Consider the following 17,307-nt stretch of genomic DNA (forward strand, 5'->3'; position numbering starts at 1 on the left):
ATTGATTCCCGACTAAGCAGATCGCTTGGTTGCAACTCTCTCCGTGTTCCCTAAACGAATGTTTCAAGGCTGGCTGATGGCTCAAGTCCAGTGCGGCCACACGGTATAACCATCCTCGTGGAACTGCATGACCTGCTGCGGGCCCTCCGCCTCGATCAGATACCCATCGTCGCACCAGTTGAACGAGACCTGAGCCTGCTGCGCGTAGAAGCCGTCGTATTGTTCGTGCAGCGCGTCCGCCAGCGTCTGCACTTGCTGCCCTTGCCCTTCACCCTGCAACGCCTCCTCCTCCTCCTCGGGATGCAGTACGCTCCACGGCCGCACGCACGAGGTGCCCTGGCACGACTTGAGGACCATCATGAGCGCGTCGAGGCGGCTGATGACGCGGTGGATCTTGACGTTGTTAAGAATCGACCTGGTTTGCGGTGATGAGTTCTCGTCATCGCCCCGCGGAGACGCCTCTTTGGGGTACAGGTTGTTCAGCTGTCCAGGATCGGTCTGCCAGGATAGTGAAAAAGGACACCGTTAGCATAGGCTCCGAGTTCTGGCCAGTTACAAGAGCATTGCTCGCCGTTCACGGCACAGTTGCCATTGTAGGAAATGGGTGTTGATAACTTACAGCTAGATCATACAACTCGTGCTCGTTGTTGCACCAAACCGAGTAGAACAAGTCGTAGCCCGCACCCAGCACACGCAGCGCTTTATAGGTATTGTTGGGCATGATGATTCGGCCATGGCCGTCTATTTCAAGTCACGGTCAGCAATCTTGGGCCCACTCAAGTTTTGCGGAAAGAGAAGAATAAGACGGGCGTGGGCGTGAGCGTGGGCGTGTTCGCCCGGTCGCCCGCCTAAACGACAAAGAAAAGGGGCCCGGCTTACCGAAACCACCAGCTTCGCCCTCGGCCAGAGCGATGCCCCAGAACTCGACGCTCGCGTGCTCAACCTTGCGGCGCTGGGCAGCAATGGCCGCACGATCCTCATGGGCCGCTGGCTCATCCTCGTCATGCTCAATCTCTCTGTCTGCCCGTCCAGCAGCAGGCTCAATCGGCACGGGCCGCCCGTCGAAATCACCTCTCAGCTCGACACCAGCAAGATCCAGCACCGTCGGCGCGAGATCGACGTGGCCCGTGACTCCTTCCTCCTCGTAGCCCGCCCTCACCCCGGGCCCGCGGATGTACAGCGGGATGCGGATGTCCTCCTCAAAGGCGCACTCTTTCCCCGGGGGCAGGCGGTGCTGCCCGACGTGGTAGCCGTTGTCGGACGAGTAGATGATGTACGTGTCGTCGAGCGCCCCCGCGGCCTGCAGGGTCGACACGATGCTGTCGACGAGCTCGTCGACGCTCTGCAGGGACCGGAGGCGCTGGCGGTAGAAGTGGTCCAGATAGGCCACCGAGGAGGCGTTGAGGGCTGGCAGCTTGGAGATCCAGCTGACACTGCTGGGCTGTGATTCCGGGGGAGGCGAGCAGTTGTTAGCAGGCTAGAAGCACACTGTGGATGGCAAGTAGTCAACAAGGCCCGCAAATCTTAAACTTACAGTGTCAGGATTAAAGTTGTCAGTCCGCGGTACCTGCACGTCGGGGAACAGCTTCTCATGCTTGGGTAGGGGGATCGGCTCCGTCATGAACGGCCCGCCGCCAATGCCCTGCTTCCTCTCGAAGTTGGTATGGGGCGCAATCGGCGCCACCGCGAGGAAGAACGGCTTCTCTTCCCCATGTTCCTCCTCGGCTTTCCTTGCATCCAAGGCCTCCTTCAGGAACCCGAGCGCCTTCTCGGCCGTGAGCTCTGCGGTGTGCGTCCCACGATGCTGCACGGGCTCCTCCTTTCCTCGCTGGAAGATTGGGTTGAGGTACGAGTATGTGCCCGGATCCAGCAGGAATTCGTTGTCGGTCCAGCCCGCTGGGAACGGAGAGTTGTAGTTCTTGATGGTGTGCGCGTTGAAGAGCTTGCCCACGTAGTACGTCGCGTACCCGGCGGCTTGGAGCCAGACGGGCAGGTAGTTTTCGTTGAGGCCCCGGGCGACAAACTTTGGGTAGCCGCCTGTTTTACGTGTGAGTATGCAAGCTAACTTCCTTGGTCGTCCCAGAAGCAGAGGGGGATGACGACGGAGAACAAGAATAAATAGCAAGACTCACCGTGCGGAGGGCTCACGTCCGTGACATTTGTGTTATGCGGCAGCTTTCCTGTCCATAGAGACACTCTTGATGGGCAGCAGATGGCGGTCGATGTGCTGTACATCACGACGGTGCCGCATTAGCAGACTGCCCGTCTTCATTGGGATGTTCCCTGGCTCGGAGCCCAGGAGTCTTCGAGACATAGTCGAAGCCGTTTATGCATCCAAGGAGAGGGAGCGAGGAGTGGGTGAACGTACAAGTGATTTCGAAACGTGATTCCCTTTTCGATTATATGCTCCTTCAACAAGGGCATATACTCGGGCGAATCCATCGTCAGGTCCTGGTCGTCAGTAAGGATGACGACAATGTTCTTCCGCTTCTTCCTCTTCCCAGTCGCATGTTGCACTGTTTCGCCATCATCGACATCTCCACTCGTCTCTTCGTGGCCGACGTTGCCACCCAGCGCATGTTGCTGCTGCTGGTGCTCCTGACCAATGAATCCAGCTTGCTGATGATGCCCGCCATCGACTCCTCCCACTTCGACAGGCGCGGCAGCAGCAACAACACCATCATCTGCCGGTTGTCCTGAAGATGAAGTAGCGGCGTGCGCACCGGGCACCAACACCACCGTGGCCACAACCGCTAGACACGTCGCGAGCACAGTAGCAGCGGCCGGCCGCCGGCGTGACGAAGGAATCTGCATCTTGCGGATTTTCCGGTATGCGGCAAGGTTCCAACGGCTATATGATCCAATTTGCCCGCAGAGCCGATCCGAAAAAGGGCCCCCCGTGAAGGGATTGGCGAACTCGTGGTCTCTCTTTTGCGAGGTGTTGCTTCCGAACTGGCCCCAACACTAGACTCCGAGATCGGCACCAAATCCCAAAGCTGTGCCTTCTCTTTTCGAGCAGTCGTCGTCTGTGCTGTTGCACTGCTGTACGTGTTTGTTGTAACGACGCAACCAACAGTAGATGATCCCTTTGACCAAATTCTCGTGACCGATTAGACCTGCTTGGTCCAGAAATCCGCAAAAGAAAGCGCTTCTACTGTAGCTTGATTCCCAAGCCTGTAAGCCGTGTTGGACAGATTTTCAGCCCGAAGAAAAGCAACGTCAAGCCGCCAAAAGAAATGTTGAGCCGACAGGAACGGATGAACAGGTCCAGCAGATCGGGAGAGAAGATAGCAGAGCCTCACCCTTCTACCCCCAAAAATAGCAACACTTCCCACGATGTGGGCGTGCTTTTGCCCCTGTTTCGCTGGCTGGAGAACCCCCCGTTTCACCTTTCCCAGGACCCCCCGATTTTCCTCTTCTCCCAATTGTCGGGGTCCAAACACTACGCACCCACCGACTTCTCGCCCCCCAAACGTATATCTGGGGTCTGTAGAGTGGCGTCTGTGACCGCGGCGGAAAAGAAAAAAAGCTGGAAACCCTTGTTGTTTCTTATCTTTTCCCAAGGTTTTGTTGTTTCAAAAGATGCGGGGTGGAGGAGCCAGGGCGAGGGATCCAGGCGCGTGCCAAGACTTTCGTCGTCTCCTTCTCACCCGGCCTGGTGGTTCTGCTGCACGCTGCACGCCAGATTGCGTCAATTGGAGCCCAGCGCGCGAGGGAGAGAGTGTGTGGAGCGCGCGTTGCCTGCCGTGTCGCTTGACTTGATATGGCCCCTCTTGGTTGCTAACACGTCTTTGGGAGCTTCTGCTGTTTGTCTCACTGCGCGAAATTGCCGTAATTCTGAAGTGAAGTGCGCTGCGTGAGTAGGGTGCAAAAGCTGAGAAGGAAGGTTTGGTTAGCAGGAGAACCGACGGAAGAGCAGCAGACAGCCACCCTGCAAGCAGGAGCGGCGCCGGTCCGGAGCGAGGGGGCGGAGACCCGGAAAGATAAGTGCTCTGGCGCACGCCATCCCCCGTTCGGATGCCGTGATGGAATGCCGGCCTTTTTGGTTAAGTGGCTGGGGGGGCAGGACCCCCACGGGAGGTTAGCGACCCTAAAGTGCATGTGGGCAGCTTTAGGTCCGGCCTGGAGGAGACGAAAATCAAATCTCTACTGATCTCTCGAGATGCCACAAAATATGAAAAGCGTGTGAAGAGAAAAGATATATGTTTGGAATTGATGGTGTGCAAATGAACAGAAGACCTATATATCCTCTTGATACCAGCTCGAAAGGTCGGGTGGGGGGGTTAGAAAACGTGAACCGTCCAAAACCACAAACGCCTGGCAGCCCCAGCCCCGTAAAGTCGTGACAAAATAAACAAGATGAAAACTATATACAATATGAGAATGGAAGTTATGGGCATCCCCTCCGAATCAGGAGACCGCAGTTCATCCCAAACAGCGCCGGCGAACCGCCGTGATGCAGCTGTCCGTAAGTGGAGCCGAGATGCCGCAAATGCGGGTGACAGATAGTCTGCCAGAAAAAAGTGAAGATTTTGAAAGGACAGAGGACAGAGAAAGTCTCTTCCACGTCTATAAGAAGCCTTCGACACTGGTTACGGGGACGAATGTCGTAGGTGCGCTGCTGGGCTTCGTTAGCTCTGAAGTGGGCTCCGGCGCAGGAGTAACGGCTGGCGATGAGGTCGTCGTCTCCGTAGGCCTAGGCGCCGCGTCAGACGTGGGTTCCGTTGAATGATGCGACGTGGCTGTGCTGCTTGTCGTAGAATCGGCCGCCTTCGAAGACTGTTGAGACGAGGACGACGCTTCGGCCGAAGAAGATGAAGATTGGACGTCTTGAGACTTGGAAGTGGCACTCGGGAATCCTGGTACAGGACCATCGTCCGAGATGGTAGCTGACGAAATGGAGGACGATGTGCGAGTTGGGAATCCAGGGAGTGGGCCGTCATCCGTAGTCACTGTAGATGACGTCGACTCAATCTCGGAGGAGAAACTGGAGGAAGTTGTCGTTGGCAGACCGGACTGCAGTGCGTTGTCAGTGGTGACAGTAGAAGAGGTGCTGGAAGCAGCCGAAGCAGTCGATGGCAACGACGAAGCTGAGGACGACGATGAAGAGCTTGATCTGACGGATGTTTGAAACGTCGACGGCTGCGAGAGGGACGAGGAGGACGGAGTGCTTGCCGGTGGTAGACTGGTGGGGAAGACTGTGGGCAAGTCGGTCGGCAGGCCAGGAAGGAACTCTGTTGGCAGGTTCGTGGGCGCCAGAATTGGGTTCTCGGTCGGAAATGGAGGAAGGAACTGGGTGGGCAAGCCCGGCAGTGGCAGAGTTGGATCTTGGGTATTGCCGACAGTGACAGTGTGGAAGACTGTTGTGGTGACGGGCTCCGCAGTGACAGTGACCGTCACAGTAGCTGGACCAGTAGATGTTGGGCCCCCAGCCGTGGGCGTAGTCGGAGCGGCACCAGTTGGGGCTGGCGGAGAGTTTGTACCCTGACCAAGAGTGACGGCCTCGATCAGGGTGTGGACCTGAGACTTAATGGCCGCGTTTGTAACATTGTGGTTCGAGGCAAAGTTAATCTTGGAAGAAGTATTCGATTTTTTGGGCTTCAGCTGGATCTCGGCACATGAAGTGTAGGTCTCAGTGACGTTGGTGTGCTCCGACGTGATCAAGGGCCAGTCCCAAACCCACATGACGTTATAGATACCCTGGTCAGGAAGGTTGGACGGAAGACGAAAGTCAGACTGGCAGTCGATCGAATCGACACCAAACTTGGTGTGGCGCTGTGTGTAGATCTTATCCTTAGGGTCGGGCTCGACGCCGCCCAGGTTCTGGTAGCACTGGCCATCGTCGAAGAAGTGAGTGGCCAGAAGCGTGCCACGCTTGTCGCCACCTGTTCCCTGTGCATTCCAAGAGTATAGCACATCGTTGATGCCGGTGGACTTGACATCCTTCAGAGTGCCGTAGATGTAAACGTTGCCGCCACGGAAAGGACGCTGCGTGATGCCCGGCTGAGTCACGTGCCCGTTTTCCTGGTATTGCATCGCGATATAGTCTCCCGCTGCGGCAGCCAGGCGAGGAGCATCTTGTGAGTAGTCGAAGTTGCCCTGCTTGCAGACCGAGGGGTTGCTGGTCTTGTCTAAAATCTTGTTGAGCATGGCATCATCGCTGTAGCCAGGGGCTCCTCTCGCTATGTATGGAATAGGATAGCCGGTGCTCTTGGAGAAGCTACCGTCCGAGTTGATGCGCTTCAAGAACTCTACCCAGGAGTGAGCGCTCGCCAGCGGGGCGACCGCAAGGAGCGCCACGATCGTCTTGGCTGCTCGGTATGCCATTTTCGTTCTCTATATGCTTGATGAGATGTAGTAGTGATGCTGACAAATGCTGTGATGAGGCTTTATACTCGCGGTCGAACCGTCGTTGAAAAAGAAAAAAGTGAGGATGAGATGACAAGGGAGAAAAAATAAGTATAAGTTGTCAAAGGCGACGCACAGCGTCTTGGGGTGTCAGGCTAGCTGACTCAAGAAGTGAAGGCAAGGAAAAATAGGTCGTGTTTGTGTTGTGACTACACCAGCATTGCGGTCTGAGCCGACTCTACGTGGTGTTGTGCTTGTCGTAAAGGCTGACTGTTATGACTCGGTCGATCTTTGCTGTGCAGGTAAGTCCGGGCGACTTGACAATGATCGATATCTGACTCTACACCGCGCGTCGTGAGGCCTCGGTGAAGCTCGGATGAAGTTGAGCTGCGGACAACGAGGCTGAGGTGAAGGGACGTAGAAAGCGGAGGTAGGGCTGCGTCACACAGATCGCCACAGGCCGGGCTGGTCGCTTAAGAGGCTTCGAGGGAGCAGCTGTGGGCAGGCAAGGTCAAGGCTGACGGCACAGGCAAGGCGGCGGCTATGGGCCTATGGGAAATTACAGCGGGCAGATGAGTCGCAATCGAGGGCGCGCCGGCGCGTACAACCCAGCCGGTGGATGAGTCCAAGAGGATGACGAGGCCACGATGAGACGGGCGGGTGCACGAGTATTAGACGGGCGCGAGGGAGCGAGCGGCTCGGAGCAGCTGCCGAGGACATGCCCAGAACTGTCAAGCCCGCGTGGGCAGGGGCATGCACTTTGCAATATCCAGGCACGGGGCCTTGATTGGGTGGCAAGGCCTCGAAGGCGATGGAGGGGCATGATCTGGGCTCTATAGCGCAGGTTTCGCAAGTATGGACAGGGTCATGGCGAAAGGCGGGCAGAAACACGATCTGGGCCACGAGGATGGGACGGTGGAGGCTCGACAGGGCAGGAGGCTCGTGTTTCACGGGGTCGGGATCGGGGTGGAGGCACGGCGGCCAGTCGTTGAAGAAGCAGGCAGGGGTTTCTGCTGCTCCGGGAGGGCATAAATGAAATCAATCAGTCGACTGTCGAGAGAGCAGAGCAGAGCAGAGCAGGACGCAGGCTCCACCGGCACCCGGCCACGGCTCCGGGAGCGCCATTGCGGGTGGATGTGGTCATTTGTGGGTGATTTGCAGCGGGAGCCGCCCCAGCATGGAGCAGACCGCCCGAGGGCTCGTGCTCGCCCAAGATCCTCTGAATGTTTTCATGCTGGGCTTGGCGTTTTGCGGAACAGGATCGGGTCGCCAGTGGAGCCCGCAAGGAGGAGCCCCAACGGCCGATCGCTCCCAATAATTGCCGCTGCTGGCCACATGGGCAATCTCGACATGTCAATTACCTGCGCATGCGGTTTCGAGCGTGCGTTCGTCTGGTGTTGAGCCCCCCTCTCCCCCTTCGACAGACCACTTAAGGTTGGACATGCTCGCGCACGCAAGCAGGCGTCGTCATCGTCGTCCATATCGGGGCGAAACACGCTGCCTCTGAGGGAAATGAGCCAGGATGGACAGGTCTGGTGCTGGTGCTGGCTAGAGACCGGGCAGCGCCGAAGCAGCGTGGTGCAGGCGCGACTGTCTGAGGGACGTCGTCGTCCAATCTACCTGCAGCGGGAAAGGTAGGAGCGAACAGTCTGGTCCGGCCTGGCCTGGCTAGGAAGGCGCGATGGGACGGACGGGCAGCCTTGGGAGCTTGTCAAGTGTCGCAGAAGTGTGCGGGCCCCGCAACCCTAGTGGCAGGTGCCTGCCCTTACGGCGGGCTAACTGCGCGTGTGCCTGCATGGGCGGCAGGGGCTCAGGGTCGCAACTGCCTCATGTGGCCCGCCAGCCAATCAATCCCCCTTGGCATTGCCAGATCCGTAACATGGCGCCCCGCCCGCGCGGTTGGGGCCTTCTGTCTGTTGTTCTCAACCAACTCAATCCGCAACTGCCCACGAGCAGTTTTTGGAGGAAGCCCTCCACGTCTGGTGTTCCACTTTTCACTCTCCAGTTCTTACGCAGTACTGGGCCCGTCCGACCAGGTCTTTCTGCTGTGCGTGCTGCCAGCCAGGGTCTTGCTGCTGCCCGACCCACTGCCCAGCCGGCGAAGACGCCCACGCGGGCACAGGGCTCCGGCCGAAGACACCAGAAACCCACATCCCGGTGGACACGTCGCGACATTTCTGTGTTTGACTGTTGTTTCCTGCTCGCCATCATCCCAGCCAGGCAATGAGCTCGCGTACGCCAGGTAAGGTGCAAGTGCTTGCATGTCGAGCCCCACCGTGCCAAGACTTCTGTTTCCCGTCAGCCCGACGGCACCGCACCTACTTTTCAGAGTCGATGAAACGAATGTCCACTGCACCACCACCTGTTAACCTCTCAATTCAGCAAGCCAAAATAGCATCACCGCCGCTGCGCTCGAGTGGTGTGTCAAGGCTCTGCCGTTCTCTCTTCTCGCTTTGCCAACTTCATCTCCTTTCGCGCCGTGCGACCTCGTGTTCAGCAAGCCCTACTAGAGTACGTACCTAATGTACTCGTCCAAGTCCCACACCACCGGCGCTTATTGGCTGCAATAGCCGCCGCTCTTGCGACCACAGGCCTGGCCATTGTCCCGTGAGCCGGCCTCTATTTCTGGCCTTTACGCGACATGGCGCTTATTTAATTTACTCTTGTTCTCACCCCAAATAGCACCACCCATTCACGTTGCTAAGGCAGGACTCTTGGCTCGTTCATGAAGCAGTCAAGCATGGACCTCGTCAGCTGTTGCGTAATCTAGCGCTTTACCCAGCCACTTTTCTCGTACCTACAGAACAACATTCACGAGTCGAGCCAGATGCTTGCCTCTCTCTCGGTTCGCATCTAGCTCGAGACGGTCTTCTCATTGTCCTGGGGAAGCATTGATTCACGAGCGCTTACAATATTTCAGTTTGTCGGCACTTGACAGCTTCGGCGTGATCCTGGCAAGCGTGTCCGTGTACAGCTGCAGTCGCTGGAACGCCAGCCACTCGTTGGTCCCGTCACGGAGTGATTCCGTGCTCCCGTGCCATGGACTGCAAGCCTCGTGTTCACGAGTCTCTTGTGAGTCGGTCTCACGAGGTGAAACAACATTCTTTGAAACACGCAACAAATGTTTCTGTGACACAACGTTTGTGGTGTGGAGCATGGCCTGCATGTGAAGCAGAGCCAACGTCGGTTTGGTGTCGATCAACTTACCGCTGCATGCTATATCATTTATCTGCGAGCAAGCCGCCCGAATCGACATGGTTCCTCCCGGCTGATAGTCCTGGGCCGGTCCTGGGTTCAAAATCCTCCTCTGAGCTTGTCCTCATACAATATGCTTCTTTTGACTCGCAGCACAAGGCTCGCAAGACCGTAGTGAATTCACATGACAACCAATTCAGAAAGTGTCCTCACGCAAATTGGTCATGAACATGTGCGCATGTTGCTTGCGCTTTGCGATTCGCCTCGTACAGTACATCGGCGATGACCCCGTGACTGGAGGGCCAGTTCGGTCATAGGGTTTGAAGCAGCAAACATGGCATCCCAGCAGGCAGATTCCAAGCACGGCGGAAACACCAACGCCAACACAGGCGAAAACGATTGCATGTCATCGCCCGATGAAGACATGTAGCTACTCCCCTCTTGGGCTTCGTTCCCGCTCGAACCCCGGGTATTTGTTTGCTTTCGAACCCTGATGCTCTTTCGGATGCTCTTGACCTTTACCCCCTCCCACATCAAAGCCCGAAGTCTCAATGTGCTCACACACCACGCACACGCCGCGCAGCTCGGGCTTTCTTGGATGCCTCGCAACATTTCTTTTTGTCATCGCAATCCCTTCATCCCCGTCACGAGGGGCCCGGTCTGTACGACGTCCCGCATGCTGTCTAATGCAAGGCGAGCCGTTGTGCCTTGCCCGTTGTTTGGCATGCACGTCTCGATCCTCCCCAGCCTTCCATGACGTACATGTTCATCACCTCACACACACACACACACGCGCGCGCGCGCGCATTCACATTCACATTCACATACTGTTGCTACGCGCACGCCTAGCTCGACGCCAGATTTGATTGCGATTGCGAGGTGTGGGAGGTACTGGGTACTTCCGACCAAGATGACGAAAGAGGCCAACCTTTCAAAGCGTACTGGCTCCCGTCGACGCCCGGACAGAGCACACGACACAGAGAGGGAGAGCGCGCGAGTCCCGCCACCAGCGCCACACTAGAGTGCTTCTTCGGCCGTATCGTGCGATGCCAGGCGGCACTTGGTTGGACGCCTTGATGTCGTTCATCCTTGGGTGGCTTTCCGCTCCTCGGTGAATGCTTTCTGGATCTCCCTCGCGTACTACACATCCGCTCGCTTCCCCACTGTCATTCTGAGGCCACGCGGGGGGGGGGGGGGGGTTTGACCAGAGTACTGCCGATGCTGCGTCTTGACCAAGCGACAACAGCCCACCGGGTGTGGGCGGCTTAAACGATGCAACTATCAAAATGACTGTATACGTTCTTGTGTCACGTTGACACAAAAAGTCTCGGTTCTTCTCTCGCTCGCAAACCCATTTGGCACGTTGTGTCCCGAATTTCTTTTTGCATTGGTGGTGAGTGTGTTGCTGCCATCCGGGTGGACACTGGTGACCTACGAACACTCAAAGCTGCTAGTGAGAGGAGCCGATGATGAAGAAACTCCCACAAGAAAGAGACCCGCCCCGCGCCACCCCCCCTTGGGGTGGTTAGATCAGATGAGACGAGATTCCGCGGCCCCTCATGATGATAAATGATGTGTTGTGTGGCGATGATCACCCCTCCGGAACGACAACCCACCCAACCAACAACACCATGGGGCGATAAACCCCCGTGCGTCTCTCCCCTCGTGGGCAACGTAGCTACCTGCCCACCAGACAGTACCGGAGGCAGCCCCGAAGAAAGGGGGCTGATCCTCTCAGAACAGAAAACAACAAGATCGCCCCAAAAAACCGCATGCACGCCCTGCATACATGCGATCCCGCCCCTCCCCCCCCTCCCCCGTGTCCCCGTCCCCCTGGGCTCAGCCACCGCACGCGCGCCTTTGCCGTGGGCTGCATGCCTTCAAATGGTTTCGGAGCAAACAATGCCACTGCCCTGGCTCCCCCATCCTTCCGCACGTGGACTGGACCTGCACACGGGGGACAAGGACAAGGATCAGGGGACCAAAGGGCCCTTGGGCTGATCCGAAGGCGGCATAATAAATAAATAAAAGTTTGACGAGACCAAGGACAAATATCGAGCTCGTCGGGAAAAGATCCCGGTCCCCAGTCGTGGGGGCCCGGAAGGAGGACAAAGTCCTTACTCTGGCCAGGCTGAGTACTTACCCATTCATAGTTTGGATGAGCCCGTGGGCGCTCTGGCTAAGGAGAGCCTGGGAGGGATCAGTTGCAGGCGGTGATGGTCAGATAGAACCCAGTTCAAGCTTTGAGTGAAGGGGCCTTGACCTCACACTTGGTCGTTCGCGACGGAAGGCTGTACTTGTTGTCGTCATTGCTTCGCGTACTGTTGCAGATGGTCTTTCCAGAAATGCCATTCTTTTCAGTGATTATTCAGCTTTAGAAATCTGCAAGGTAACCTCCACCAGAAAACTCCAGAGTACTCCAATCACCCCCGTAAACGCCGGATATATTTGTTTCCCCGAAAAATGACAACCCACAACAGGAATACCATGAAAATCAAATCAATAGCCAAGACCCCACGCAGGTGCAGTATCAGAACCCTCATGATATCACGCCTCGAAGGAAAAGCCCGCGTCGCCGACCATGTCCGGCGTAGGCGCTCCCCCATTACTTGCATGTCTCTCCTGTTGAAGGCGGTGCTGCTGCCGCATGCTCTGCAGCGCGGCCTGTGGATGTGAGAGCTTGCGCATGGTGCTACGCTGCTGTTGCGGGTACTGGACTTCTTCAGTTCCTCTTTCGCTACCGCCATCTCCAGCGTCAGGGTCGCTGGCTCCGCTGTCGTTGTGGCCGTTGAAATCATGGGCTACGTCGTCGTCGTCGTCGTCACGTCCACGCTTGCGCGGATTCGTCATGCTTGGAGCGGTGGAGCCTGCGCCCGAGCGGAGAGCCGCGAGAGACAGGGCAAAGTCTTCATGCTGTGTTGCTGCTGCGGGGTTGGTGGATGTAGTGGGCGTGGGCGTGGGCGTGGGAGTGGAGTGTGTCGTGGGTTGAGGGAGGATTGGTGACGTTGTTGCCCATGGCGAGGACGCCCATGCGTCTTCATTCTGCTGCTGTTGCGCTTGTTGTTGCTGTTGCTGATATTGTCGCCGCTGATGTAGCGAGGACGAAGAGATGGGCATTTGCTGGTGGTGCAGCATGCTCCTGTCATGATTTGAAGCCACAGCGAATAGATTGGCATGATGCAGGCTCCTCATGTTCGAAGCGCGGGACGAAATTGTCGCAGGATCCTTGAGGGCAGCAGTCAGACCAAGGCCGTGATCGTAGGCGGAGGTTGGAGGCAGATTCTGCACGGGAGCGTCTGCCCACGTCGGAGCGCTATGAGCACTCGTGTGAGGCGCGGAATCGAGCAAGCTCGAGTGGCCCCATTGGCTCGTGTCGAGATCTTGAGACGCCCATGAGTGTAGGCCGTTCTCGTCGACACTGGTGGTCAGCACAGAGTCATCAAAAGACTCGGTACCTGAGGAGCCGACAGAGACGCCGAGCAGGAACGGGTCGGTGTCAGCGGCCGTCATGGGGGTGTGTGCAGCGATGCCTGGGCCACCCGAAGCACCAGAGACACCACCATCAGACATGAAATTTAGATGGTGCTGAAGTGTCGCGTCACTGCCGCCGAGATGGCCAGACACGCCGGCAGATGTATCATAGCCGTGGCTGTAAGCATGCCCTGCTGCGGGCAATCCCGCGGTCGGTGGCGGCGTGGCCAGGCCATTGGGGAAGCCGTCCAACATACCGAGGTTCATCTGGCCGGAGCCCACGCCGCCGAGGTGCGACTGAGGCATGGAGACGTGAGCGCCAGCATCGTAGGCGGAGGAGAGGTTCTCTTGCATGGCGGCAGACAGGTGGTGCGAGTAGCCTGGGTTGGGGCTCATGACGGCATCGCGCGAGACATTGGGAGAGCCGCTGAGGTAGGCATGCTGCTGGTGGTATTGGGACGTCGGGTCGAACTTGGTTAGGAACTTCCAGCTCGTGCCAGCCGCGACCGTCACGGGCTTGCCCTTGTCATCCGCCTGGTCGTGAACAGGGGCGAACGTCCACAGGATGACTGCTCGGCGCCTCCAGCCTTCAGACTTCTTCTCTCCCATGCCACGGAGGTGACCGCTCTCATCGGATGGAGCTGACCAGATCTCCTGATACATGGCGACCTGGTCGAGCAGCTCCTTGGGACTCTGCAGGTTCGACTTGCTCCGGGACTTGGCGGTGGCCGTGGACGTGCCATCCTCAGACTCGGACCGACCGTGCGGGCGTGAAGACGAAAAGGAGGAGCCTTGCTCGCGCTCTTTGCGCTCGCGCTCGGCATTGACATATGGAGCGAGTTTGATAAAGGTGTTTGCCCAGCTGGCTGCGGGGAAGGGAACACAGATGGTGTCACGGCTCCCACGCATGGCACAGTCACAGTGCGGCCGCATGGAGCAACCGGTCCGGTGCGACACAATCACATCGACCTGGTTGGTCCTGTCCCAGAACTCGGGCTCCACGTTGTTGATGTGAAGCTCGTTGGGCTTCATCACCGAGGTCATCGACCGCCACCTGTGGCCTTGTAGGTCCCGGTGGGCAATGGACAGCTCGACCATGCCGTTGAGCTCCGAGCCGGTGGGGAATTTGGAGTTTGAGTGAAGATCCAGGATGACCTCAAAGTGGAACGTGTCGCAGGGACCGACTACACATCGCGAGCTCAACTCGTCGGTGGGATGAGTGTCGTCCATGGCCGCGAGCAGCTTCTCCCGTAGCTCGGGGAAGCGCACCTCCCACCTGTTCGAGATGTCCTTTATAGAGGACGACTCCTTCTGTGCCAGGCTCTTGGTGTACTCATGCAGGAGCACAGGACTGCGCCCGTTCGTCATCGGCAGGTCCTTGTAGTCCTTGCCCTCATTGAGCTTGAGGTGGGGGTAATCCTTCTCGCTGAGCCGGTGGCCGTCGAGTGTGTGGCCGACAATCTGCTTGCGAGACGTGCCGTCCTCGGCCGTCACCACGTCGTCCTTGAGTATCACCCCCGAGGACGAGACGAAGATGCGGCACTGCTTCGGGCGGAGGAAGACATCGGCGTCAGCATTGAGCAGGCGGGCAAAGTACTCATAATTGGGTCTCTCATCCGGGAGACGGCCATCAGCGATGGCAATCAGCACTCTGTTGTTCTTGAAAGACTCCGTGTCGTCATCTTCCTTTTTGATGATCTTCTCGTCTTCCTTGGCGTCTTTCTTGCTTGGGAAGATGAAGTGGACTACAGGCTGTGACGTCAGCTCCAAGTTGCGGCCACATCATGTGAGGAAAGGTGGCGTAGGCTTACAGGTGACCAAGGTGTGGAAGAAGCCCTTGAGGACCTGGATGTGACTCGACACCTGCTTGCGTGTTCTGAAGGCCGGGTGCTTTGTCCTCTCCCGTGTCTTCCTGTCAGGAATCCGCTCGCCGTTCTGTGGGGGGTTGAGAAGCCAGTGGTAGATCCACAGATACTCTGTAATGAGCATGTTGCGGCCATACAGGATGGTCTTGGAGCTGAACTTCTTGCGCCCCATTTGGGGAATAAGGAGAAGTGCTACAACATGCCTGACTGTCAGGAAGGCTGATACATCTCGCTGTCGACGAGAGGGAGAGGGCATAGGTCAACGAGCTTACCGTCAAGGAACGCATCCTCCAACCAGAGCGGCCATATCGGTGCTTCCTTCTCGAGCTCCTTTTGCATCACCTTGTTACGGTAGTCTGCAAAGTGCTTGTAGGCATAGATGGGGTTCTTGCTACCACGAGGGTACCCCAGCGGGGACTCGCGCAACGAGACATCGCGGTGCAGAGATCGGCCACTGCGGAAGCTGGTGCCATATGTCGACGGTAGTACCTGCGTAGGGACTATAGGGGGAGTAGGGATAGAGTGTAGTGGAGGAGAAAGCGACATATGACTGGTCTGGCACAGGGCCAAGGAGGCAGCGAGGTTGTGGTGAGCCTGGACGTTACCGCTCGACTCGCCCAGTGGTTGCCGGGCAGTGGTCTGCAATACCTCCTGATGATGATGGTGGTGTTGTTGTTGTTGTCGATGTCGTTGCTGCGAAGCCGGTCCCTCGTATGAGTACTCGTCCCCCGGCGAATACCTTTGGGAAAGCAAGACCGGGCGTGGCTGCTGCATTGGAGCCGCTGGAACTCTGGCGGCGGCGGCACGAATCGCACGCACACGCACAAACACTCAAAGAATCTCTCTCCTGAGAGACGGAGGCGAGCGAGGCAGGAACGCTGGGGAAGAATGCTCGACAGCGAGGTTGAGAATTCGGGTGAATGCCTGGAGCGGTGTCAAGAACGCATGGGAGCAGAATGAGATATGTAGAAAGGAATGGCAGTGGCAACGGCGAATGCCCACTATGTGTAGCTATAAGAACGAGTGATACCCAAACACAGGGCGGCTGGCATGGAGGCGAAAGAAGACTGCATGCCTGGCGGGAGGCTCTCATATAAGTGACATGGCTCTGGGCCTGGTGGTGTGGGGAGGAGCCGTGTAAGTGCCGTCTGCCGCGCCGGTGGTCACGCCTCTCGACACGGCCGATGGTGGATGGGTTGGACAGTCGAGGGCGGCGTGCAATAGTGGCCCGACTCAGCCAGCTAACATGCCTGCCCTCGTCGAGACCCCTTGGGCCGACGAGTACCGCACCCTCGCCGCCCACTGGCTTTCTGTGGCCCGACCATGTCGGACAGCCAGAGACCCGCCGTGCTGGGGCGTGCCTAGGGGTCTGTCGAGCACAGCCTGGGCGAGCGAGTGAGCACAGTGGGAAGCCCTCCCCTATGCCCTCCTCCTCCTCCTTCTCCTGCTCCTAGAGGGGTAGAGAGACCATTGAAGAGTTTGCGCCCTGGGTTTGCGCGGTACCGGCGAGTGAAGTTGGCGGTAGCCGGCCCGGCTGGCATGCCAGGGGTTCCGAGCAAGGTAGCGACAGGCTGACTGGCCGACAGACTTTTGCCCTATTCCACTCGTGGCAATGGCATGCAGAATGCTCGTTGTTTCGTTTCATCAGGCCCGATAGGATAGGGTCAACCAAATCGGGGGCCAGGATCGAGCCAACAGCCCCTCCCAAGGGGGGGACGAGCCGCCGGGGGAATGTGACAGAGATTGAGTAGGTCTCGATGGCGCTGCTGAGGTCTGGGACAGAGGGGAGCGTCGCGTGCTGCCTGGCACTGCCTGCAGGGGCACCAAGGGCGAGCTGTAGCAGGCGCAGTACACACAAGACATGGCAGGAGACAGACGGCGAGGTACCGCGCGGGCTCGCCATGACGGCCTACCAGGATGTCGGCGTCTAAGTACCAGCGGCGACAAGGGAGTCTGCCGGAGGGCGGAGGGCGGAGGGCGATGCGGGAGAGCGGAGCCTTTCTCTTCCTTGTCGAGGGAGTGCCGCGAGCAATAGGCCCCCACGCTGGGCACTTCCCGCCCCCTGTCCAGTCCTAACCAGGCACCTGCAGGTGCCTTCCCCACTGCCAAATGTGTGGTACCTGCCATCCCCCTGCCTGGTACTCGCCGCCTGCACAGTCATCCGGTACTGCACGCACTTCATCTTCCACAGCAGCATCCCAAGGAGCATGCAACGCCTGCCGCACAGTAAGCTTTCCATGATCTCCTGCCCATGGCCTGTACTTGCGTCACCCCGCTCGCTCGCTTACCTTACCCTTGGTCTCGACCCTGCCTGTCGCTTGCTGGCGCCTGTGACCAACACCGCGCTTGACACGGCACGGATGCAAGCATCGTCGTCAATTGTCATCACCATGGTCACGGTCACGGTCAAGGTCAGCAGCACAGCAGG

The 17,307-nt window shown here is 58.0% G+C and overlaps 3 protein-coding genes across 3 annotated transcripts; all 3 read right to left on the reverse strand.

Annotated features, from left to right (window-relative positions):
* Positions 1-81: 81 nt before the first annotated feature.
* B0I36DRAFT_246635 (alkaline-phosphatase-like protein) lies at positions 82-2,814 on the reverse strand (the record flags this gene model as incomplete). Its single annotated transcript, XM_046150242.1, has 6 exons — positions 82-498; positions 620-741; positions 880-1,441; positions 1,535-2,037; positions 2,133-2,227; positions 2,369-2,814. 6 exons carry the CDS (start codon positions 2,812-2,814, stop codon positions 82-84), a joined length of 2,145 nt encoding a protein of 714 aa, XP_046010517.1.
* A 1,755-nt stretch (positions 2,815-4,569) lies between these two features.
* B0I36DRAFT_364886 (uncharacterized protein) lies at positions 4,570-6,327 on the reverse strand (the record flags this gene model as incomplete). The annotated part of the gene is made up of 1 exon (XM_046159054.1): positions 4,570-6,327. One exon carries the CDS (start codon positions 6,325-6,327, stop codon positions 4,570-4,572), a length of 1,758 nt encoding a protein of 585 aa, XP_046010518.1.
* A 5,435-nt stretch (positions 6,328-11,762) lies between these two features.
* Positions 11,763-15,425, reverse strand: B0I36DRAFT_385684 (uncharacterized protein; the record flags this gene model as incomplete). The annotated part of the gene is made up of 3 exons (XM_046161076.1): positions 11,763-14,759; positions 14,826-15,071; positions 15,152-15,425. 3 exons carry the CDS (start codon positions 15,423-15,425, stop codon positions 12,091-12,093), a joined length of 3,189 nt encoding a protein of 1,062 aa, XP_046010519.1. The 3' UTR covers positions 11,763-12,090.
* Positions 15,426-17,307: the final 1,882 nt, after the last annotated feature.

The sequence above is a fragment of the Microdochium trichocladiopsis genome (assembly GCF_020744255.1).
Source record: "Microdochium trichocladiopsis strain MPI-CAGE-CH-0230 chromosome Unknown B0I36scaffold_7, whole genome shotgun sequence".
NCBI classification, from domain to species: Eukaryota; Fungi; Ascomycota; class Sordariomycetes; order Xylariales; family Microdochiaceae; genus Microdochium; species Microdochium trichocladiopsis.